Below are 22,950 nucleotides of genomic sequence, written 5' to 3' on the forward strand. Positions count from 1 at the left end.
TTATGGAATGGTCAGCATGTAGATGTATTGACACAAGTACATATGATTAGCACCACCCGGGGCTCCAAACGTCTCCATACTTTCTGGGGTTAGATGCAGGATCCGTTTTGGGGAAATTGGCTGGCACCATCGTCTTCTTGTAGTCCTCAAACCGGGATCGCAACTTCGCCACCATGTCCGGCATCTGCTGTGCAAGGTCGTTGTGCTCAGTAGGATCCTCTAGATGGGTATCAGAATATTTGTAAATAAGCTTTTACCTTAACAAACGATATGTGTTCATCTTGATGCAGCACTTGTTTTGCAAACATTGAGTGCTATTGGGCTGGGATTGATTATCAACAGTATTCAGTGTGCGGATGATGATGTTGCTGCAGTCATGTAGCAGTGGTCAGTTTTTGTCGTTTGTTGAATACCTGATGTGACCCAGGTCTTTGAAAACCACAGGCATAGGTAGGTACTGCTAACTATTGTAATCACGAGATATATTGGCAGTTATACCCACAGCTGACCATTGAAGCAGTAGATATCCGTGCTTAAAGGTATTGTGTTCTGTACATTGAGATTTGGGAAGGTCATGAACGCTAATTCAAGTTCAGACAAACATGTGTGACAATGTGTACCTCGAATGTTGAAGAGGTGGATTGGTTCATCTCCTTTGGTGTAAACTGTCTGTTCATACTTGTCATCCTGGGTTCTGTTCATGGGTTGGTGCCAGCCATCAGGACCTCCAGGGTACCCCAGGATCAGCTTGTAGTCGCCTACTCTGAATATAGATACTGCAAATGGGTATTTCGTTGCTTTTCAGATCATGAATGTATTAATGCAGAGGTATGTGATATTGCGTCTGAAATAGGTCATTGATGTAAATATGCAAATCGCAAATTACAAAATATAGACAAGAATGCAAACACAGTTGTTATTGTGTAATCAGTGATATTCCAAATAGGGCATGTGAATTACATCTGAGGTAGGTCGTTATATGAATATGCAAATCGCCTTACGATAGCAACTCAAACGTAAATTCACTCACCATATGCTGCTCAAGAAAACTCACTGGCAATGTCCTTTTAAGTTTCCTAGTACATGCAATCTGATTTGTTGACGATATGTTAATAGTACCTTATTCCAGCATGCCCTTCGACTGGAACTTCAAAGTCGTCAATGTTGTAAATGAACTCTGTCCTTTTAGACGGAAGACCGTTTCGAATAGAATCCCAGTGACTCATTCCATCTATGGTAGTTTCTACGACCAACATACAATAATAGATGGTAAAAAATTCCTATGTACCTTGCCGATGATGTTTCGAAGCAGTTTATTAATATAATTAAACATTCGAACTGACTGATTCTGTCGATCAGTTGCAAATAAATCTTTCTTGATTATAATATAGACCAACACCAGGGAAAATATAAATGAGAATCCCCTTGCCTGGCATTCCACCAGCAGCAGAGACTAAAGTTGGTTTCCAGTCGACAGCGTGGATCATCCTGTTCAGGGATTCACATATATAGGTTTAAATCCATCAAATATTGAATTCAGCATTTAAAATGGTTTGAGTATTTGGTTTTATGTACTTAAAAATCAATGACGGGAAGAAAAAGTAGGTCATAAAGGTCAATTTGTATAAACTATTATGCCAACACATTACTATAGTGATATAAAGGTTTCGTAACAACTTGAACATTGTTCTGGAAAGAACGAACGCTGATATACTGCATATGATATTTTCCTGTATTAAATGTTTTGATTTGTTTTGGAGTTGTTTAACTCAAGAACAATATTCCAGCTATATAAATACGATCTGTAAATATTCGTGTCTGAAAATCCAGCGATGACATGCATCAACCAAGACAGCGAGTCTGAACACCCGATCCTGTAAGCCGCCTCTTACGACAAGCATGGCTTGCTGAAGACCTATTCTCATCCAGATCTTCAAGGGTATCCTGAATTCAAGTTCTGATACGGACTTTCACAGAGCCCTTAATCATTTATTGACTAACCATCTGTCTAAAATCTTACTTTATTGTGAGACATCATCACTGGAACACTTTTCTCAAATAGGTTCATTGTGTTTAATCTGATCATGTTCCAATGAGTCACCCATCGTATGTCGTCCTTGTCTTCTGGAGCCCAACACCATACATGAAGGATGTCCCCCTCGTACCCCCTTCCCAGATCGTGTGCTTCCCACCTCTGAGGGGCCAGTTGTTGGCAAAAACTTCGATAGGGCCTCCATTCTGAATGAAGAAACTTTCATGTTTTTTATTACAAGGGAGAATGGCATGACAACACTGTGCTTGCACGAATTCTAACAATCAAAATATACATGAACACACTGTATGGAAAATGTTTGGTCGTTGCCCTGTATATATATTTGAAACAATCATGCACATAGGTAACGGATATTGTTCTTACACATTTTTCATGGGAAAAGTATAATGTGCCTAACATATTGAAGTGTATCTTTGTACAACAATTTGACAAAAAGATATTCCACAGTCAAAAGCATGTTGTTACTTTGAGCGATATTTTTGAATTAAATGCGACACATTTAAAACAAGACCATGGGTTATGGAAAGCTATATTGAATGTTCAATTCCTTAAGAGTCATAATGTAAGTATACACTACGTTAAAATAAACCTTAAGCATATTTCCACCGATTGCGTGAAGTGGAGAATTGTTTTAAGATTCTCCCCACTGTTGCAACTACTTACATCTGCGGTAAAAAGAATCAGAGTATTTTCAAACAAGCCCCGATCCTTCAGGGCCTTGGTAACATTTCCAACTGCCTCATCCAAGGCGGACACCATTCCTGTTGGTAATGATAGTATCAGTGCTCTGACAAGGATTTAACCTTAATAAATGCACGACAAAAGTTCACATTGATACTGTCAGTAGATGCTTCAGTGAAACTCACATATATGAGCATCGTGCAGACAAACAAAGGATCATAATCAGAATGAACCAGGGACTAGAATCCTGATCAAAGGAAAATGGACACATCTCTTCACAGAGATTTCTGGTGCCTTAGACACCTGCGTGACCAATGTCCCCGGGTTAGAAAAGTAAATTGATATCAAACTCCTTGTATCATAAGAATGATTATTAAATTATTCAAACAGTGCTTTCGGAAACACAAAATATACGGGAAACGATAAACGAATTAATTAAAGCAAGAGATAAATAATACAGTCATAAGTGCTTACCACTGTACTTTCTTCGCCCTTCGTTGATCACATTCGGATACATATCCTCATACTTTTTGGGCACCTGTGATGTCAAATATTGATATACATACATTACCAAATGGATCATCATACTAATATTATGTATCTAGGATTTGAAACTAATAAATATCCTCAACAATCCTCTAAATAATAAATCCTTGAAATAAATCCCTCATTGTCAAAAGTATCAATCACACGTTCTTATATGTATCGCCCTTGTTCCCATGATATTGTTATGTGACGTCATTGTTCTGTGATGTGATGACGTTGAAATAGGTAGGTGAAATTTAACTGGTTCACGTTCTCAATACTATTGTTTTAATGTACCTCAATAGGACCATGCACATTCTGATACGGGAGGTACATGAACAGAGGCTGTGATACATCATGACGATTGATGATGTCAACGGCTCTCTGGGCGAATGTGAACTGAAATGATAACATGAATGCATGCAATATTCAAACCAATAAACGACTCGTCTAGGATTTACATATATCTAAAAAAGTATACATTTTGTCAAACGATCGTGATTTATATGAAAATTATCAACTGATATTTGTGACAAATCATTTTCAATGTCAGTCGACATGGCACACTTACAGCAGAATATTCTCCAGAATAGTTTCTTGCAGGAAGCTGATTGTCCCTGTAGTCCAAATATTGTCCTGGTGAAATATGAAATATTTAGACTATTATACATCTTCTTTCGTGTACATGATTGCAACTGAAACGTTAATACACGAAAGCAAATCTAAAACGAGCCTCATTACAACCCGACTGGCAGAATAATGCGCACCAACATTGTGATGGAAGTAGTCTTCAGCCGCGTTATAATAACCAAAGAAAGTATCGAAGCCTCGGTACGTCGGTGTGCACTCCCACTTGCAGAAACCCAGGTGCCATCTGAAATGACAGTGGACAAAATGAATGTCCGTACCGTTGTGTATCATCTACAATAACAGATGTAGATATACGTTTTGCTCTACATTCTTAAATACATTTACAGTTGTTCTAAGTATATCTTATCAATTTTCTTCATTGAAACATTATACCTACTTTCCGATCATGTGCGTAGCATAGCCGAGGCTCTTTAGTTCCTGGGGCAGGAAGGTATAGTTGAGGGGTACACACACTGCTTGGCCAGGGCCCAGTACCAGATGCTGAGTATTCATACGTTTTAGTAAGATAACGTTATATAGTCAAGAAATAAGAAAGAACCTCCCCATTTACGTGCATTCATTTTATCCACACAAAAATACTCTATGGCAATAATGACATTGAACAGAGAAAGGCCTACCTTAGTTGCGATTCAACGTCAAATAGAACTGAGATAAGGCCCACATGCCGCACTCAGCAATACTCCAGCTTTCTGAAGGCAATCCGTATATAATCAAGTATGGACTTTTCAATCTGCATGTGCGTAGCTTATGAAAAAAACTTGACTATGCTGACTTTACTGATCTTATTAAGTAGTATGGCATTATTGGTTTACAACCAGGACTGACATCTGTGATGGTCTAAGATTAGATGGATATGAATTTCAGGTCTGGGTCGTTAAGAAAATAGGGTGGTATTGCCACCAGAAATACTTTGTCTATTGGATTGAGATAACAAAGTCAGTGTTTCACATTGATCAGGATATGTATATTGGTATTGTATATCTCCCACCTTGAGGTTCTAAGTATGAGAACAGTAATGCATTTAATGAGATTGAACAATACGTATTACACTATCTGTCAGTCAGTGATCATGGGGGATGTTAATACTGTGTGATTACCTTTTACTCGATAAACATATTGTTGCCGAATTTGAGATTGATCTACCAGAAATGGAAAATGATATTAACTCTTTGCATGTGTTAGATCAAATTAGTATCAAAGGTACACACAAGTTGAAGCTAGGGCTAACAATTTTGGGTTTCAATTAATAGAACTGTGTAAAGATTTAAATCTATTTCAATCTATTTGAATCTGTAATGGTAGTCTTGACTCAGACAACACAATAGGCAAAGCAACAAATGTCAACAAAGCAAATGTCTTTATGTTGATTTTGAAATAATTGATAACTCGCCACTGCTGTTTTCAATTTTTATCAATTATATTGAGCCCTTTCTACTGAAACGAGGAATTAAAGGTGTTAATTTAGATTACCAAAGCAAAACCGATTTAATACTTTGCCTGATTATTGTTTTGTTATATGAAGACCCTGTAGACCTACAACAATCACCTGACAACTTCCGTAGATCTTGTTTCTGAATGGAAATTAAATGCTAACTTGTCCAAAACCAGAATCATACTTTTTGGAAGCGGTGCTAAGAACAGCAATATGAAAAGCTCATTCGCTTTAGGCAATCAAACTAAAGAAAATGTTGACTAAAGTAGCACAGAAACGGGAGATTTGTAGAAGCCATCACAATTTGAACAGAAAATGCAACAAAAGCCATGTTTTCAGTACTAAAAAAAGGCATGTAATATTAATTTGCCCTTGGATTGTTTTATATCCGCATTTACACTTTGATATGCTTTAAAGTGCAACTCCACAACTGCGTGTATATGATTTATGATAAACTCGGAAGGGAACCCCTCTATATCAAAATGTACCAAACGTTTATTCTATTCTGGCATAAAATGAAAATTTGTAATGAAACTCCAAAATTAACAAATATTATTAATAAATGTATCACTCATAACTATGCTAGCATCTCTGAAAAAGCTTCCATGGAGAACATTCGTTTAGGAAATATTTAACAACCGAGGAAACAACTGGGTGAAATATTTGACAACACGTCAATGTGTTCTTCATAATGCCTCGCATTAAATATTGAAGAAATATTGAAAGACCAGATTGAAGGAAATTATCCAGACTTACAGGAAAAGCTATGAAAAACTTGTCTAAATTCATCACAATACCATCTTTAGAAATGTTGAAGCTGTTACAAAACGTGTTTGAGATTCGTGTTACTTTAATTTTGTCATATTTCATTGAAACTTTCCATCTCAAAATGTATTAGCAGAAAACCCCAATAATTGATTTTATTATTATATATGAATGATCATCATACTTTGTTTCGCATGTACCACTGTAGGTGTTTTTTTCTCTGAGAATAAACTGAACTGAACTGAACCAAACAATCCAGTAATAGACATCATGAGCGTCGACCAACACAATGGATACGATGCCATCCAAATACGCCAGGTCACGGGTCCATTTAGGAACCTCTTACGACAGGGATATGTTGCAGCGGACCTCTATTCTTTACAAGAATCCCAGTGCGCTAATAAAACACTGATAATGAAAACTGTGTCTCCTCCCATGGAGAACAAAGGCTCACACTATACCAACAACCACATCGTTGATAAATTACATTCTGTGATTGTCTGACCAAAACATTTGTTAATTACGTTATTTCAGAAGGACATGAGAATGTATCAAAATAATTTGATAGAAATCAGTTTCATCAGAAATGTGAATTGTGAAAGGACAGAAATAAATGTATCTTTTAGTATAGACAGTATAAATATGGGTTATTTCAAGAGGTATACTTGAAAATTGTATTTTGCAGTAAATAAACCATGCTATAACGAAACAGAATAAAGTTAAGAATAAGAAGAGAATCTCAAAATAATGATTCTTAGATAACCTCTCCATAAGAATAGCCATGGCAACAGCACAGAATATCTTCTGGGAAATATTCAAACCTCACAAACCGTTGAGTGTAGTGAGATAGTGTGTCAACAACAAATACCGAATGGAACGTGTGGGGATGAAAATTCCTAGAGTAAGCGCCAATACCAATTTCAACGACTTCCTACTCAAGATCAATAGTTTGAATATATTGTTCATGGCTTATTTGGCATGTCATGATGCATATGAACACTCCTTTAAATTCAGTAATATGTTCACAAACTTTCACGTATGTTCTCCCATCTATCCTTGAATATAACAGAAGCATGTTTCACACGATCTCACGTGATTCTACGGCGTCTTATGTTATCTTAATGTATCTCAATACGATCATGAAAATAATTCAAAGTGAGCTACATTAACAGACAAATTCGACATGCCGACAGTTTAACTGATTAGTTGATGAAACATTTGCAAGATCATGCCACTTATATAGTAGCAGATGAATGCTAAACATCTTTATTCATTACCACAATATGTACCCTTCAGGTAGAAGAGGTCCCTATAAGTTGATGTTTAATAAGACGGTCTTTGCATTGTGATCGCACAATAGTTTTAATTACAAATCTGCTACTTCTAATTTTTCGGTCTATCGTTCACAGTAATCAATTACATTTTCCAGTCGCAATATGGCTGAAACATTGCCTAGCTGACTTAATATTTAACTCACACACTTGAACACTTGAACTCATTTGGAATTTAACCATGCAGTTCATGGATGACTTGCATTAACCATGTTTGCTAAACAAGGACATAATTACCTGCATGCCTACATGGAATGGAAACATTCCACTCATAAAGGCTGTACGGGATCTGAAACAATGAGTGTACTGATGATTTTGTAATATTGTAATGAATAGTCTGTTTTCAACACCCCAAAGACATCGCTGCAGCCATGGCCAAAAGAAAGGACGAAGACCAGTTTATACCATTGATGTAAGCAGTCTAACTAACATTGGGAGTTCAGCAATTTACCACTTTACCCAATGTATACTTGTTATCTTTTCCCCAGCTGTGCTTTTTAATAATAGCGACAGAACCATTTACATATTCATATGAAATCTCTGTCAAAAGCAGAGTCGATTGTACGATTCCGATTATATCATGTATATTATGAATCACTATTTAATAGTGATGATACCAGTTGTTCGCGAAATGGTGAGTGTATCCTCCCCCATATGTGGAACAGGTCAGGGAAAGTTGACTATTGGAAAGTTGAAGGCATCTTTCTTGTCATACATTCTTGTGGAGAGAGTTTTGTCACTCTGAGTGAGTGAGTGAGTGAGTGAGTGAGTATGGTTTTACACCGCTTTTAGCAATATTCCAGCAAAATCACGGCGGGGGACACCAGAAATGGGCTTGACACATTGTACCCATGTCGGGAATCGAACCCGGGTCTTCGGCATGACGAGTGAACGCTTTAACCACTAGGCTACCCGACTGCCCCTTTGTCACCCTGAATCTTTATGCTTCATAGATCTAAATAGATCTATAGATCTAAATATGAAACAGACGAGGTGGTCTCACTGGTCTCCCTTATTTCTAGTTCAGGTGGGTTGATCAGTGGTGTGATTATGGTTTTAGCCACATTCCATCAATATCATGACACCAGGAATGGGCTTCCCACATTATACCCATGTCGGGAATCGAGCCCGGGTCTTTAGCGTGTTAATCAGTGGCTACTTGATGGTTATTGAACGATATCAGATCACTGATATACCTGATGATTTGATTTGATTATTTGATTTGATTGTCAATTAGAAATTGCAAAATATATATTACAGTTTACATGCACAATGTGGTTATGTCTTCTCTAAGTGATCAAAGTTTTGTTTGTGTCATATTTAGTTTCATTTCAATCGATGTTTTGTCATGGGTTTTCGTTAAATTGAGGACGAACAAATATGGCATATTTACGGGCTGCACAGAGGCTGGACATATGCATTTTCGAAGATGATCCCCTCTGTGGCCAGTTTGTCGATATTTGGGGTTATCATGTCAGGATTCCGGAAACCAACATCATTCCAACCTGTAAAAAGACATAGTCTCCCCTGAATACACGCCTATGCAGACAATATACCACTGGAAATATCTCTACTTGAAGGCATAGTTGGAGTGACATATTGCTTCAGTAGGTATTTCATATTGACTCACTTGGTAGCTGCCTGCAATAAATGCACTCACCTAAGTCATCTGCCACAATAAAGACGATGTTTGGGCGCTGAGCTGAAGACAATGATAAGAAAAACAGGAACAGACCAAGTAGCTGTTGAACCTCCATTGCGTTTGCTTGTTTAGCAGCAATGTTTTCTACTTTCTGCCTATATATAGACATTCCATGTCGTGATAAAGACAGCTATCTATATGTTGACCTACACGTTCAGGTACACGTGTTCTGATATAAGCACATATGTTAAAACTTATCTAATATAGTAGGAACATTTAAACGAATTTAATGAGATTGATGGAATATCGAATAGCTTCATGTCAATATACATGTATAATGACAACGCCTGCAAGACACTACTTAGAACAGTTTAAGACATGAGCTTTCTGACTCTAAATCATAGAATGGTAACAACGACCTTGGAATACATTCAGGTCAGATTACAGTGTTATTGTAGACATTTGCACTCTTTCACAATGGTAGAATATGACATGTGTTTATCCTTCCTTTATTCTCATATTATATAATTCACCTAACAATATGCACTATGAACTCTACGGTTGGAGTTGTGAGTTGTGAAGATACATGCCATTCTGGATTAAGGTTAGCCTCAAGAAACGAAACGAGTATAGTGTAATTATGTGCCCTAATTAAAGTAGCGGATGTTCACCTACAACTGTAATGCAAGATGCTTGTATATACTACTTTGTAACAGGTATTCACTTTCAATTCTCGAAACTTCTTCCTTGGCATGAAAGGCATTGGTCTACAAACAGAGAAAGCCCACCGCATCGACTCGAAAGTATAGTAACTGTTCCTGATATGCTTTGAACCGAATGGCAGAACCAGACTCCACTCAATCAGAAAGTCTGAATTTGAAATTTACAAACAAGGGAACTAATTCTCAAATTAGATCATGCAACTTTCAAAACATATTCATGGAGACATCTCGATTTGCAATTTGCACGTGCATGTTAATGAAAGGAGCACACTTTGGATCTCTGCATACGCATTGTACCCATGCACGCCACTTGCAAATATTATAAACTCATATACATATACAAAGAGGAATAGGACCAATTACCAAGTGGAACCATTTTCACTGATTGGTTTAAGGTTCCCGTTTGATGTGTCACTTTAGTTGGATCTTAAACACTGTCTATATCTGTGAATATACGTCTGATTATAACTAATTGCTTGGTCATAATACATTGTATGGGTTATGTTTCTGTGAACTAACCCACTCTCCTATTTATGTATTACGAACATGTATGTAATTCACGAATGTCTTAAAACGTTTGCTACAGCTGCATACAATAATTTGATAACAAATGGAGAACAGATGTAATATATAGGCAGATTTTGTGGATATCGGTGTTTGTTGATATATTTCGAGGTGCCTATTTAGACTACCGAGATGACAAACGTCCCGCTTGGGATTACAAGGGAAAGTATTCAGCTGTGAGTAACTTGCAAAAAGTGACTAAATCATATTGATATTGGACGATAGCTTTGATAAGGATTGAAAACTGTTTCACACCCTAGTAATGCACTGCGTATCTGTGTTAACTGGATACATATTCAGTGTCCAACGTTTTGTTTTTTTAACACCATTGCTCAAAATCGGGAACGACTGTTCGACCAATTACACAAACGCTGTTTCATTAGCTGTATTATTAGTTAAGTAAGCTTGTCCACAATTGCATGGCATGTGGTACACTGCTCCTGATGGTTCTCGCTTGTGGCTGGATGGTGGTTTCCCTGTGGCTTTAATTTGTGTTCTGAATAGTATGACTTCTTTTGAAGACTACATCAGTGTTGGCCTGTTTCTTTAAGAGTCTCTGGATTTTGTGGCTAACTATTCCAAAGTAGGGGAGGCTGATCACAAAGGGTGCAGACTGTTGACGAGGGGATTTCTGAGATTTCTGAGCCTCCAACTATCCACCTCAAGTCAAGAAAGGAATTGTGTCAACCCTCACAACATCTGTTCCACGAAGCAACATCTAACTTCTGAACTAAGCCACCTCAAACAAGTATTTACACAGCATAACCACTATCCTGAGCAACTAGTACAACAGGCGATAAAGAACATCACCATGTAATAAAGAAGTTGTTCATCCATAAATTCTTATCCTTACTTAGTACTCCAACTTCTAAATGCCTATCAAAGAAGTTGTTTTATTAGTCTTGAAAACGCACAGTAGAGAATCTACCGGTGTGGCTCATCTGGTCCCGTAATAAGATGCGGTATCTCGCTTCGGTTACCGTCTTCTCATTCTGCAACTAAATCTCGTACATTGGGAAGCCGAGATTCTCTGATACATCTCCACAATCCACATATCACACCCCTTCCTCCCCCGCAACTTTTCACTTGGTCACCAACTTTCGGAGATTGAAACATCGTCACTACGGTAATGTTTTGACAGCTGAGGATTTCCTGTACCTCGGGAATCCCCGATCCGAAAATAGCACCGTCAATTATTTTTAGCCAGCCAATCCAAACGGGATGACACAGCTCTCCACTCTCGGCCAATCAATCAGATTGCGGGCGATTGGAGATCAAGCCCTGTAATGGGAGAGAGTGAGATGTATCTTCTACTATTACGTATAACAATGGGTTAGAAAGATATCCAACGCTACATTCACGTCTTCAGTTGTGACTAATTGGATTAGGAGGTCCGACTTTGGTGAATGCTTGTCATTGAATTCTGAAGATGTTGTCATCTTAACCAATAACTTCCCTGTCAAAGATCCCAATCTTTACAAGTGGTCATGTTTAATTATTGCCATTGTCCTACGGCATCGTAGTTCATTGCTCGAAAAACCGTCACATTTGTGTATGGTCCAGACTAGACTATTTACAGAGCTCTGGCATATAGCATTGTTTGAAGGCTCACTGGAGACCTTGGCCAGGGTGGCATTCTGAACTATGTATTATATTAAGAGCTTTATAATGTTCTACACTTGACAAAGTTTGCAAATATTTCACATGAAAAGTCTGGTACCGAAATTCGTTATTTGTGTTTTACTCTCATTAATTGTGATGTGCAAGGACATTAATCTGTGTTTTAGATCAAAGATTATCGTTGTCAGCACCATACCCGTGCTCGTTTGTTTCACCGAAGTGGTAAACGTCTGAGACCTGCTTCACTCCGGGCTTTCCTCCCACATTAAGCTGACACGCCGTGATGTTACTGGAATACTGTTAAAAGCGGCGTTAAACCCAACTCACTCACTCACTCCAAGGTTTGAATAGTAGTGTCCCTTTGACTCTTAACGTCAACGAACGGTTGTAAGTGTCAATTTTATATGGATACCAGAGAGTGTAAACTTTTCGGCATGATAAATTCGTTATGTTGTCTCTAGTTGCCGTATTCGGTCAGCAGAAAAAGCCTCGCCCAATATTTTTCTGCTAACCTAACATAACACCGTATACGGCAACTAAAGACACCATAACTAATAATATCCGCTGAAACAGATTCAATTTGGAGGCAAAATAGCTGTTAAAATTATTTAAATACACCACTAAAAATCAGTAGTGACACCAATTCCATTAACATAATCAAATGAGTGAGTAAGTGAGTTGGTTTTAACGTCGCAGTATTCCAGTTACATCACGGCGTTAACATAATCAAAAGAAATATCTACCAAATGCAGAGTCCACTCAACAGTTACGACCATATCACGAGCATATGCCCATGAATCACTCTCAAATAGTGATGGAACCAGGCGTTCGCGAAAGGGTGAGAGTCCAGTCATACCCATCACAAATAGACGCAGAGGCAAGTCATCTGTTCACCACAAAACAACACGTTAACACAATTTAAGTCCTCGTCATCGGTATACATGAATATATACGAACTTTTATGTTGAGGATCTTTGCGCCATTAAATAAAAACATATTTGAGGCATAATAGTTTCCAAATATACAATTTAATAGAATTTATACCAATGCGTGATTGGGCGTTTTTTATAGTCATGGCCGACATGATAGAGTTGGAGCTATATTGGATGCTCATGTAAAGGCTTTTATCAGTCATTGCTTAATTACTCAAGCACATCGATGTCTCAATGAGTTATTGATTTGTTAAACGCACTTTACGCAGATATACATTGCCAAATCACTCTGTCATGCAGTACAAAGGACTGCTGGTTTTCATTTTGTATGTACATACAACAAAACACACATTATGGAATGGTCAGCATGTAGATGTATTGACACAAGTACATATGATTAGCACCACCCGGGGCTCCAAGCGTCTCCAAACTTTCTGGGGTTAGATGCAGGATCCTGGTTGGGGAAATTGGCTGGCACCATCGTCTTCTTGTAGTCCTCAAACCGGGATCGCAACTTCGCCACCATGTCCGGCATCTGCTGTGCAAGGTCGTTGTGCTCAGTCGGATCCTCTAGATGGGTATCAGAATATTTGTAAATAAGCTTTCATCTTAACAAACAATATGTGTTCATCTTGATGCAGCAATTGTTTTTCAAACATTGAGTGCTATTGGGGTATTATTCATAATCAACAGTATTCAGTGTGTGGATGATGATTTGCTGCAGTCATGTAGCAGTGGTCAGTTTTTGTCGTTGGTATTGTGTACTGTACATTGAAATTTGGGAAGGTCATGAACGCTAATTCAAGTTCAGACAAACATGTGTGACAATGTGTACCTCGAATGTTGAAGAGGTGGATTGGTTCATCTCCTTTGGTGTAAACTGTCTGTTCATACTTGTCATCTTGGGTTCTGTTCATGGGTTGGTGCCAGCCATCAGGACCTCCAGGGTACCCCAGGATCAGCTTGTAGTCTCCTACTCTGAATGTAGATACTGCAAATGGGCATTTCTTGGCTTTTCAGATCATGAACGTATATGTCCAGATGTATGGGATATTGTGATGATAGACAAGTATAGACAAGAATGCAGACACAGTTGTTATTGTGTGATCAGTGTTATTCCAAATAGGGCATGTGAATTACATCTGAGGTAGGTCGTTATATGAATATGCAAATCGCCTTAGGATAGCAAATCAAACGCAAATTCACTTACTATATGCAGCTCAAGAAAACTATTTGGCAATGTCCTTTTAAGTTTCCTAGTACATGCAATCTGATTGGTTGGCGATATGTTAATAGTACTTTATTCCAGCATGCCCTTCGACTGGAACTTCAAAGTCGTCAATGTTGTAAATGAACTCTGTCCTTTTAGACGGTAGGCCGTTTCGAATAGAATCCCAGTGACTCATTCCATCAATGGAAGTTTCTACGACCAAAATACAATAATAGATGGTAAAAAAATCCTATGTACCTTGCCGATGATGTTTCGAAGCAGGTTATTAATATAATTACACATTCAAACTGACTGATTCTGTCAATCAGTTGCAAATAAATCTTTCTTGATTATAATTCAGACCAACACCAGGGAAAATATAAATGAGAATCCCCTTGCCTGGCGTTCCACCAGCAGCAGAGACTAAAGTTGGTTTCCAGTCGACAGCGTGGATCATCCTGTTCAGGGATTCACATTTATAGGATTAAATCCAACAAATATTGAATTCAGCATTTAAAATGGTTTGAGTATTTGGTTTTATGTACATAAAAATCAATGAGGGGAAGAAAAGGAAGGTCATTAAGGTCACTTTGTATAAACTATTATGCCAACACATTACTATAGTGATATAAAAGTTTCGTAACAACTTGAACATTGTTCTGGAAACACGAACGCTGATATACATGTACTGCATATGATATTTTCCTGTATTAAATGTTTTGATTTGTTTTGGAGTTGTTTAACTCCAGAACAATATTCCAGCTATATGACGACGGTCTGTAAATATTCGAGTCTGAAAATCCAGCGATGACATGCATCAACCAAGACAGCGAGTCTGAACACCCGATCCTGTAAGCCGCCTCTTACGACAAGCATGGCTTGCTGAAGACTTATTCTCATCCAGATCTTCAAGGGTATCCTGAATTCAAGTTCTGATACGGACTTTCACGGAGCCCTAAATCATTTATTGACTAACCATCTGTCTAAAATCATACTTTATTGTGAGAGATCATCACAAGGAACACTTTTCACAAATAGGTTCATTGTGTTTAATCTGATTATGTTCTAATGAGTCACCCATCGTATGTCGTCCTTGTCTTCTGGAGCCCAACACCATACATGAAGGATGTCCCCCTCGTACCCCCTTCCCAGATCGTGTGCTTCCCACCTCTGAGGGGCCAGTTGTTGGCAAAAACTTCGATAGGGCCTCCATTCTGAATGAAGAAACTTTCATGTTTTTATTACAAGGGAGAATGGCATGACAACACTGCGCTTGCACGAATTCTAACAATCAAAATATACATGAACACACTGTATGGAAAATGTTTGGTCGTTGCCCTGTATATATATTTGAAACAATCATGCACATAGGTAACGGATATTGTTCTTACACATTTTTCATGGGAAAAGTATAATGTGCCTAACATTGAAGTGTATCTTTGTATAACGATTTGACAAAAAGATATTTCACAGTCAAAAGCATGTTGTTACTTTGAGCGATATTTTTGAATTAAATGCGACACATTTAAAACAAGACCATGGGATACGGAAAGCTATATTGAATGTTCAATTGCTTATGAGTTATAATGTAAGTATACACTACGTTAAAATATACTTTAAACATATTTCCACCGATTGCGTGAAGTGGAAAACTGTTTTAAGATTCACCCACTGTTGCAACTACTTACATCTGCGGTAAAAAGAATCAGAGTATTTTCAAACAAGCCCCGATCCTTCAGGGCCTTGGTAACATTTCCCACTGCCTCATCCAAGGCGGACACCATTCCTGTTGGTAATGATAGTATCAGTGCTCTGACAAGGATTTAACCTTAATAAATGCACGACAAAAGTTCACATTGATACTGTCAGTAGATGCTTCAGTGAAACTCACATATATGAGCATTGTGCAGACAAACAAAGGATCATAATCAGTATGAACCAGGGACTAGAATCCTGATCAAAGGAAAATGGACACAACTCTTCACAGAGATTTCCGGTGCCTTAGACACCTGCGTGACCTATGTCCTCGGGTTAGAAAAGTAAATTGATATCATACTCCCTGGAACATAAGAATGGTTATTGAATTATTAAAACAGTGCTTTCGGAAACACAAAATATACGGGAAACGATAAACAAATTAATTTAAGCAAGAAATAAATAATACAGTCATAAGTGCTTACCACTGTACTTTCTTCGCCCTTCGTTGATCACATTCGGATACATATCCTCATACTTCTTGGGCACCTGTGATGTCAAATATTGATATACATACATTACCAAATGGATCATCATACTAATAAATTATGTATCTTGGATTTAAAACTAATAAATATCCTCAACATTCCTCTAAATAATGAATCCTTGAAATAAATCCCTCATTGTTATTTTACGTCATTGTTGTGTGATGTGATGACGTTAAAATAGGTAGGTGAAATTTAACTGGTTCACGTTCTCAATACTATTGTTTTAATGTACCTCAATAGGACCATGCACATTCTGATACGGGAGGTACATGAACAGTGGCTGTGAAACATCATGACGATTGATGATATCAACGGCTCTCTGGGCGAATGTGAACTGAAATGATAACAGGAATGCATGCAATATTCAAACCAATAAACGACTCGTCTAGGATTTACATATATCTAAAAACGTATACATTTTGTCAAACGATCGTGATTTGTATGAAAATTATCAACTGATATTGGTGACAAATCATTTTCAACGTCAGTCGATATGGCATACTTACAGCAGAATATTCTCCAGAATAGTTTCTTGCAGGAAGCTGATTGTCCCTGTAGTCCAAATATTGTGCTGGTGAAATATGAAATATTTAGACTATTATACATCTTCTTTCGTGTACATGATTGCAACTGAAACGTAAATACACGAAAGCAAATCTAAAACGAGCCTCATTACAACCCGACTGGCAGAATAATGCGCACCAACATTGTGATGGAAGTAGTCTTCAGCCCCGTTATAATAACCAAAGAAAGTATCGAAGCCTCGGTACGTCGGTGTGCACTCCCACTTGCAGAAACCCAGGTGCCATCTGAAATGTCAGTGGAAAAAATGAATGTCCGTACCGTTGTGTATCATCTACAATAACAGATGTAGTTCTACTTTTTGCTCTACATTCTTAAATACATTTACAGTTGTTCTAAGTATATCTTATCAATTTTCTTCATTGAAACATTATACCTACTTTCCGATCATGTGCGTAGCATAGCCGAGGTTCTTTAGTTCCTGGGGCAGGAAGGTATAGTTGAGGGGTACACACACTGCTTGGCCAGGGAGCAGTACCAGATGCTGAGCATTGATTCGTTTTAGTAAGATAACGTTATATAGTCAAGAAATAAGAAAGAACCTCCCCATTTACGTGCATTCATTTAATCCACACAAAAATACTCTATGGCAATAATGACATTAAACAGAGAATGGCCTACCTTAGTTGCGATTCAACGTCAAATAGAACTGAGATTAGGCCCACATGCCGCACTCAGCAATACTCCAGCTTTCTGAAGGCAATCCGTATATAATCGAGTATGGACTTTTCAATCTGCATGTGCGTAGCTTAAGAAAAAAACTTTTCTATGCTGACTTTACTGATCTTATTAAGTAGTATGGCATTATTGGTTTGCAACCAGGACTGACATCTGTGATGGTCTATGATTAGATGGATATGAATTTCAGGTCTGGGTCGTTAAGAAAATAGGGTGGTATTGCCACCAGAAATACTTTGTCTATTGGATTGAGATATCAAAGTCAGTGTTTCACATTGATCAGGATATGTATATTGGTATTGTATATCTCCCACCTTGAGGTTCTAAGTATGAGAACAGTAATGCATTTAATGAGGTTGAACAATACGTATTACACTATCTGTCAGTCAGTGATCATGGGGGATGTTAATACTGTGTGATTACCTTTTACTCGATAAGGATATTGTTGCCGAATTTGAGATGGATCTACCAGAATTGGAAAATGATATTAACTCTTTGCATGTGTTAGATCAAATTAGTATCAAAGGTGCACACAAGTTGAAGCTAGGGCGAACAATTTTGGGTTTCAATTAATAGAACTGTGTAAAGATTTAAATCTATTTCAATCTATTTGAATCTGTAATGGTAGTCTTGACTCAGACAACACAATAGGCAAAGCAACAAATGTCAACAAAGCTAATGTCTTTATGTTGATTTTGAAATAATTGATAACTCGCCACTGCTGTTTTCAATTTTTATCAATTATATTGAGCCCTTTCTACTGAAACGAGGAATTAAAGGTGTTAATTTAGATTACCAAAGCAAAACCGATTTAATACTTTGCCTGCAGATTATTGTTTTGTTATATGAAGACCCTGTAGGCCTACAACAATCACCTGACAATTTTCGTAGATCTTGGAAATTAAATGCAAACTTGTCCAAAACCAGAATCATAGTTTTTGGAAGCGTCGCTAAGAACAGCAATATGAAAAGCTCATTCGCTTTAGGAATCAAACTAAAGAAAATGTTGACTAAAGTAGCACAGAAACGGGAGATTTGTAGAAGCCATCACAATTTGAACAGAAAATGCAACAAAAGCCATGTTTTCACTACTAAAAAAAGGCATGTAATATTAATTTGCCCTTGGATTGTTTTATATCCGCATTTACACTTTGATGTGCTTCACAGTGCATTTCCACAACTGCATGTATATGATTTATGAAGAACTCGGAAGGGAACCCCTCTATATCAAAATGTACCAAACGTTTATTCTATTCTGGCATAAAATGAAAATTTGTAATGAAACTCCAAAATTAACAAATATTATTAATAAATGTATCACTCATAACTACGCTAGCATCTCTGAAAAAGCTTCCATGGAGAACATTCGTTTAGGAAATATTTAACAACTGAGGAAACAACTGGGTGAAATATTTGACAACCCGTTAATGTGTTCTTCATAATGCCTCGCATTAAATATTGAAGAAATATTGAAAGACCAGATTGAAGGAAATTATCCACACTTACAGGAAAAGCTATGAAAAACTTGTCTAAATTCATCACAATACCATCTTTAGAAATGTTGAAGCTGTTACAAAACGTGTTTGAGATTCGTGTTACTTTAATTTTGTCATATTTCATTGAAACTTTCCATCTCAAAATGTATTAGCACAAAACCCCAATAATTGATTTTATTATTATATATGAATGATCATCATACTTTGTTTCGCATGTACCACTGTAGGTGTTTTTTTCTCTGAGAATAAACTGAACTGAACTGAACCAAACAATCCAGTAATAGACGAAATGAGCGTCGACCAACACAATGGATATAATGCCATCCAAATACACCAAGTCAAGGGTCCATTTAGGAACCTCCTACGACAGGGATATGTTGCAGCGGACCTCTATTCTTTACAAGAATCCCAGTGCGCTAATAAAACACTGATAATGAAAACTGTGTCTCCTCCCATGGAGAACAAAGGCTCACAACTATACCAACAACCACATCGCTGATAAATTACATTCTGTGATTGTCTGACCAAAGCATTTGTTAATTACGTTATTTCAGAAGGACATGGAAATGTATCAAAATAATTTGATAGAAATCAGTTTCATCAGAAATGTGAATTGTGAAAGGACAGAAATAAATGTATCTTTTAGTATAGACAGTATAAATATGGGTTATTTCAAGAGGTATATTTGAAAATTGTATTTTGCAGTAAATAAACCATGCTATAACGAAACAGAATAAAGTTAAGAATAAGAAGAGAATCTCAAAATAATGATTCTTAGATAACCTCTCCATAAGAATAGCCATGGCAACAGCACAGAATATCTTCTGGGAAATATTCAAACCTCACAAACCGTTGAGTGTAGTGAGATAGTGTGTCAACAACAAATACCGAATGGAACGTGTGGGGATGAAAATTCCTAGAGTAAGCGCCAATACCAATTTCAACGACTTCCTACTCAAGATCAATAGTTTGAATATATTGTTCATGGCTTATTTGGCATGTCATGATGCATATGAACACTCCTTTAAATTCAGTAATATGTTCACAAACTTTCACGTATGTTCTCCCATCTATCCTTGAATATAACAGAAGCATGTTTCACACGATCTCACGTGATTCTACGGCGTCTATGTTTTCTTAATGTATCTCAATACGATCATGAAAATAATTTAGAGTGAGCTACATAAACAGACAAATTCGACATGCCGACAGTTTAACTGATTGGTTGATTAATCATTTGCAATATCATGCCACTTATATAGTAGCAGATACATGCTAAACATCTTTATTCATTACCACAACTTGTACCTTTCAGGCAGAAGAGGTCCCTATAAGTTGATGTTTAATAAGACGGTCTTTGCATTGTGATCGCACAATAGTTTTAATTACTTCTAATTTTTCTGTCTATCCTTCACAGTAATCAATTACATTTTCCAGTCGCAATTTGGCTGAAACATTGCCTAGCTGACTTAATATTTAACTCACACACTTGAACACTTGAACTCATTTGGAATTTAACCATGCAGTTCATGGATGACCTGCATTAACCACGTTTGCTAAACGAGGACATAATTACCTGCATGCCTACATGGAATGGAAACATTCCACTCATAAAGGCTGTACGGGATCTGAAACAATGAGTGTACTGATGATTTTGTAATATTGTAATGAATAGTCTGTTTTCAACACCCCAAAGACATCGCTGCAGCCATGGCCAAAAGAAAGGACGAAGACCAGTTTATACCATTGACGTAAGCAGTCCAACTAACATAGGGAGTTCAGCAATTTACCACTTTACCCAATGTATTCTTGTTATCTTTTCCGCAGCTGTGCAGCTGTCTTGTGGAGAGTGTTTTGTCACTCTGAGTTAGTGAGTGAGTGAATATGGTTTTACGCCGCTTTTAGCAATATTCCAGCAACATCACGGCGGGGGACACCAGAAATGGGCTTGACACATTGTACCCATGTCGGGAATCGAACCCGGGTCTTCGGCATGACGAGCGAACGCTTTAACCACTAAGCTACCCCACCGCCCCTTTGTCACCCTGAATCTTTATGCTTAATAGATCTAAATAGATCTATAGATCTAAATATGAAACAGACGAGGTGGTCTCACTGGTCTCCCTTATTTCTAGTTCAGGTGGGTTGTTTGTGATTGTGGGAGTGATTATGGTTTTACGCCGCTTTAAGCCACCTTCCATCAAAATCATGACACCAGAAATGGGCTTCACACATTATACCCATGTCGGGAATCGAGCCCGGGTCTTTAGCTTGTTAATCAGTGGCTACTTGATGGTTATTGAACGATATCAGATCACTGATATACCTGATGATTTGATTTCATTATTTGATTTGATTGTCAATTAGAAATTTTTGAAATAAATATTACAGTTTATAAGCACAATGTTTACATTCACAACGTATTTCAAATTCTGTAACACAATAACAAGAAGTATTGTGCAAACGTATATACGGTCAACTTTCTAAATCATTGTTATGTGGTTATGTCTTCTCTAAGTGATCAAAGTTTTGTTTTTGTCATATTTACTTTCATTTCAATCGATGTTTTGTCATGGGTTTTCGTTAAATTGAGGACGAACAAATATGGCATATTTACGGGCTGCACAGAGGCTGGACATATGCATTTTCGAAGATGATTCCCTCTGTGGCCAGTTTGTCGATATTTGGGGTTATCATGTCAGGATTCCGGAAACCAACATCATTCCAACCTGTAAAAAGACATAGTCTCCCCTGAATACACGCCTATGCAGACAATATACCACTGGAAATATCTATACTTTGAAGCATAGTTGGAGTGACATATTGCTTCAGTAGGTATTTCATATTGACTCACTTGGTAGCTGCCTGCAATAAATGCACTCACCTAAGTCATCTGCCACAATAAAGACGATGTTTGGGCGCTGAGCTGAAGACAATGATAAGAAAAACAGGAACAGACCAAGTAGCTGTTGAACCTCCATTGCGTTTGCTTGTTTAGCAGCAATGTTTTCTACTTTCTGCCTATATATAGACATTCCATGTCGTGATAAAGACAGCTATCTATATGTTGACCTACACGTTCAGGTACACGTGTTCTGATATAAGCACATATGTTAAAACTTATCTAATATAGTAGGAACATTTAAACGAATTTAATGAGATTGATGGAATATCGAATAGCTTCATGTCAATATACATGTATAATGACAACGCCTGCAAGACACTACTTAGAACAGTTTAAGACATGAGCTTTCTGACTCTAAATCATAGAATGGTAACAACGACCTTGGAATACATTCAGGTCAGATTACAGTGTTATTGTAGACATTTGCACTCTTTCACAATGGTAGAATATGACATGTGTTTATCCTTCCTTTATTCTCATATTATATAATTCACCTAACAATATGCACTATGAACTCTACGGTTGGAGTTGTGAGTTGTGAAGATACATGCCATTCTGGATTAAGGTTAGCCTCAAGAAACGAAACGAGTATAGTGTAATTATGTGCCCTAATTAAAGTAGCGGATGTTCACCTACAACTGTAATGCAAGATGCTTGTATATACTACTTTGTAACAGGTATTCACTTTCAATTCTCGAAACTTCTTCCTTGGCATGAAAGGCATTGGTCTACAAACAGAGAAAGCCCACCGCATCGACTCGAAAGTATAGTAACTGTTCATGATATGCTTTGAACCGAATGGCAGAACCAGACTCCACTCAATCAGAAAGTCTGAATTTGAAATTTACAAACAAGGGAACCAATACTTTAAACTTAATTATCAGTCAAAAATCAGTTTCCCTTTCCGACCTAATGGTC

At 37.5% G+C, this 22,950-nt stretch overlaps 2 protein-coding genes across 2 annotated transcripts; both read right to left on the minus strand.

Moving 5' to 3' along the window:
- Positions 1-9,225, minus strand: LOC139473292 (arylsulfatase B-like). The gene is made up of 14 exons (XM_071255825.1): positions 9,099-9,225; positions 8,832-8,943; positions 7,676-7,727; positions 4,287-4,390; positions 4,027-4,133; positions 3,831-3,895; positions 3,557-3,658; positions 3,209-3,272; positions 2,717-2,814; positions 2,102-2,238; positions 1,430-1,488; positions 1,120-1,243; positions 621-763; positions 1-219 (listed from the first exon to the last, which is right to left on the minus strand). The coding sequence occupies exons 1-14, from the start codon at positions 9,193-9,195 to the stop codon at positions 47-49; spliced, it is 1,437 nt and encodes a 478-aa protein (XP_071111926.1). The 5' UTR covers positions 9,196-9,225; the 3' UTR covers positions 1-46.
- A 4,044-nt stretch (positions 9,226-13,269) lies between these two features.
- LOC139473293 (arylsulfatase B-like) lies at positions 13,270-22,138 on the minus strand. Its single transcript, XM_071255826.1, has 14 exons — positions 22,012-22,138; positions 21,745-21,856; positions 20,704-20,755; positions 17,334-17,437; positions 17,074-17,180; positions 16,878-16,942; positions 16,604-16,705; positions 16,309-16,372; positions 15,817-15,914; positions 15,206-15,342; positions 14,528-14,586; positions 14,218-14,341; positions 13,754-13,896; positions 13,270-13,488 (listed from the first exon to the last, which is right to left on the minus strand). Exons 1-14 carry the CDS (start codon positions 22,106-22,108, stop codon positions 13,316-13,318), a joined length of 1,437 nt encoding a protein of 478 aa, XP_071111927.1. The 5' UTR covers positions 22,109-22,138; the 3' UTR covers positions 13,270-13,315.
- Between the last annotated feature and the right edge of the window lie 812 nt (positions 22,139-22,950).

This window comes from Haliotis cracherodii, unplaced genomic scaffold (assembly GCF_022045235.1).
Source record: "Haliotis cracherodii isolate W230 unplaced genomic scaffold, xgHalCrac1.p SCAF_27, whole genome shotgun sequence".
NCBI lineage: Eukaryota > Metazoa > Mollusca > Gastropoda > Lepetellida > Haliotidae > Haliotis > Haliotis cracherodii.

What these genes read in the sequence shown, in the direction of transcription:
- LOC139473292 (XM_071255825.1), bottom strand. Translation starts at nt 9,195, where the DNA reads ATGGAGGTTCAACAGCTACTTGGTCTGTTCCTGTTTTTCTTATCATTG. An exon ending in AGGGCGAAGAAAGTACAGTG is followed by an intron (nt 2,815 to 3,208) that starts GTAAGCACTTAT and finishes CATTACCAACAG; the next exon opens with GAATGGTGTCCGCCTTGGAT. An exon ending in CCACCTCTTCAACATTCGAG is followed by an intron (nt 220 to 620) that starts GTACACATTGTC and finishes ATACCCATCTAG; the next exon opens with AGGATCCTACTGAGCACAAC.
- LOC139473293 (XM_071255826.1), bottom strand. Translation starts at nt 22,108, where the DNA reads ATGGAGGTTCAACAGCTACTTGGTCTGTTCCTGTTTTTCTTATCATTG. An exon ending in GTCCAGCCTCTGTGCAGCCC is followed by an intron (nt 20,756 to 21,744) that starts GTAAATATGCCA and finishes TCATTGTTTCAG; the next exon opens with ATCCCGTACAGCCTTTATGA. An exon ending in GCTACGCACATGATCGGAAA is followed by an intron (nt 17,181 to 17,333) that starts GTAGGTATAATG and finishes CTGACATTTCAG; the next exon opens with ATGGCACCTGGGTTTCTGCA.